Source organism: Sphaeroforma arctica (genome assembly GCF_001186125.1).
Source record: "Sphaeroforma arctica JP610 unplaced genomic scaffold supercont1.62, whole genome shotgun sequence".
In the NCBI taxonomy this organism is placed as follows: domain Eukaryota; class Ichthyosporea; order Ichthyophonida; genus Sphaeroforma; species Sphaeroforma arctica.
In genome coordinates, this window is record NW_014040496.1 from 140,455 (window position 1) to 142,054 (window position 1,600).

At 40.0% G+C, this 1,600-nt stretch overlaps 1 protein-coding gene across 1 annotated transcript in view; it reads right to left on the reverse strand.

Moving 5' to 3' along the window:
• Positions 1-1,348, reverse strand: part of SARC_01539 (hypothetical protein) — a gene marked incomplete at both ends in the record, with an annotated part of 2,725 nt that extends 1,377 nt beyond the window's left edge. Inside the window, 2 exons of the mRNA XM_014304742.1 lie at positions 313-462; positions 1,220-1,348. Coding sequence (XP_014160217.1) covers positions 313-462; positions 1,220-1,348 — 279 coding nt within the window. The remainder of the gene's footprint in view (positions 1-312; positions 463-1,219) is intronic.
• Between the last annotated feature and the right edge of the window lie 252 nt (positions 1,349-1,600).

Sequence of the window (1,600 nt, forward strand, 5' to 3'; positions counted from 1 at the left end):
GGTTCGGTTTTCGGTTAGTTAAGTAACGAACGAACGAACGAAACGGTAAACGGTAACGTACGCGACGACGACGACATTATATATATATANACACACACACACACACACACACACATATATATATATATATATATATATATATATAATATATATATATATATATATATATATACATATACATATATATACACACATATATATATATGACAATTCATTCAACGGACGAATATTATATAACAAACTACACAATTACATGTATACTTGTACGTATATACATATGTTGACATCCATGCTTGTATAGCATATACGTACCGCTCGATGTGAAGAGATGGATGGCCGCGTACTTGAAGTTGTTTTGGAAATCCATTTCGATCTTCTTGAAGGATTCAGCACATGGCTTTACAAAGTATATGGCCTCGTAGTGTCGCAGAGGCTGGCGTACCTTCGACAACTGTTCCACCACTGGTCATCCGTTTGAGTGCATAGTAAGTTAACGTGAGAAGGATGTGTATGTATACACAAACACTTGAAGTTGTGTATAAGATATATTTATGGATGGATACAGTGCGATTGCGTGCGAATACCCCGCGCAAGGTTTTTCCCAAAGCGTTAAACCGGTTTATTTTATGGAAGGGCAGGTGGACAAGGGAAAGTAACGGCAGATTATAGACACGAAGAATCAGCTCAGTTCAGTAGGCCAAGTATGTAGTCTCGCAGTGTCAAAGTGGCTGGTGCGCCTTTGCCCGTTGTCAGTTATAACGTACACGCACACAGCTAATGAAAATATATATTTGTTATCGTTGTTAGTTATAACGTACATGCACACAGCCAATGAGAATGTACATCCGTTATCTCGTTCCTACAAGCATGTAAAAAAGACCAAACCGAGACACTGCCCCTATGTGGTGTGCCCGTGTGTGTGTATGACTAACTGCCTGGTTTGTACATGGGTCTCAAAGTTCGCTGCTATGACAAATCATACCGTAAACGACTATGGCTACCTCAGACGGTCGTTAAAGATCTGAATATCTATTTTAAACAAGTAGTACATGCGATGTAGTAGACAGTCTGATGCTGACTATATTGTCCATGCGATGTAGTAGACACTCTGATGCTGACTATATCGTACATGCACACAGCTCATGGGAATACAAAGAATGTCATGTCGTCCGTTCAAGCCAGCGACAGAACTCCACAAGAAATGAAACGCACAACATACCTGTGACTCCGTTGTCGGTGATGTCGTACATGCGCACAGCCGATGAGATGATGCGTGTGGTGTGGTCGTCAATAACCAGCACCTTCCACTCATTGGCTGGTTTTACGGCCTTGATCATCTGATCCATGATACCTACGCAAGAAGAAACAACATCAGAAAGCGGTGAGGAGATAGAAATATAGCTGTCTAGGACGATAAGCCAGATCACCGGAACAATAACCATGAGAATGTGGCGGAGTAAAATCAGAACATACGAGACCATATATTTGTCAATCAACAAATAATACACATAACTCGAGCACTTGAAACAGAAAAAGTAGCATGGATTATACACAGAAGATAGTTGTATGAGAATATATAAGAATATATAAGGATATAGAA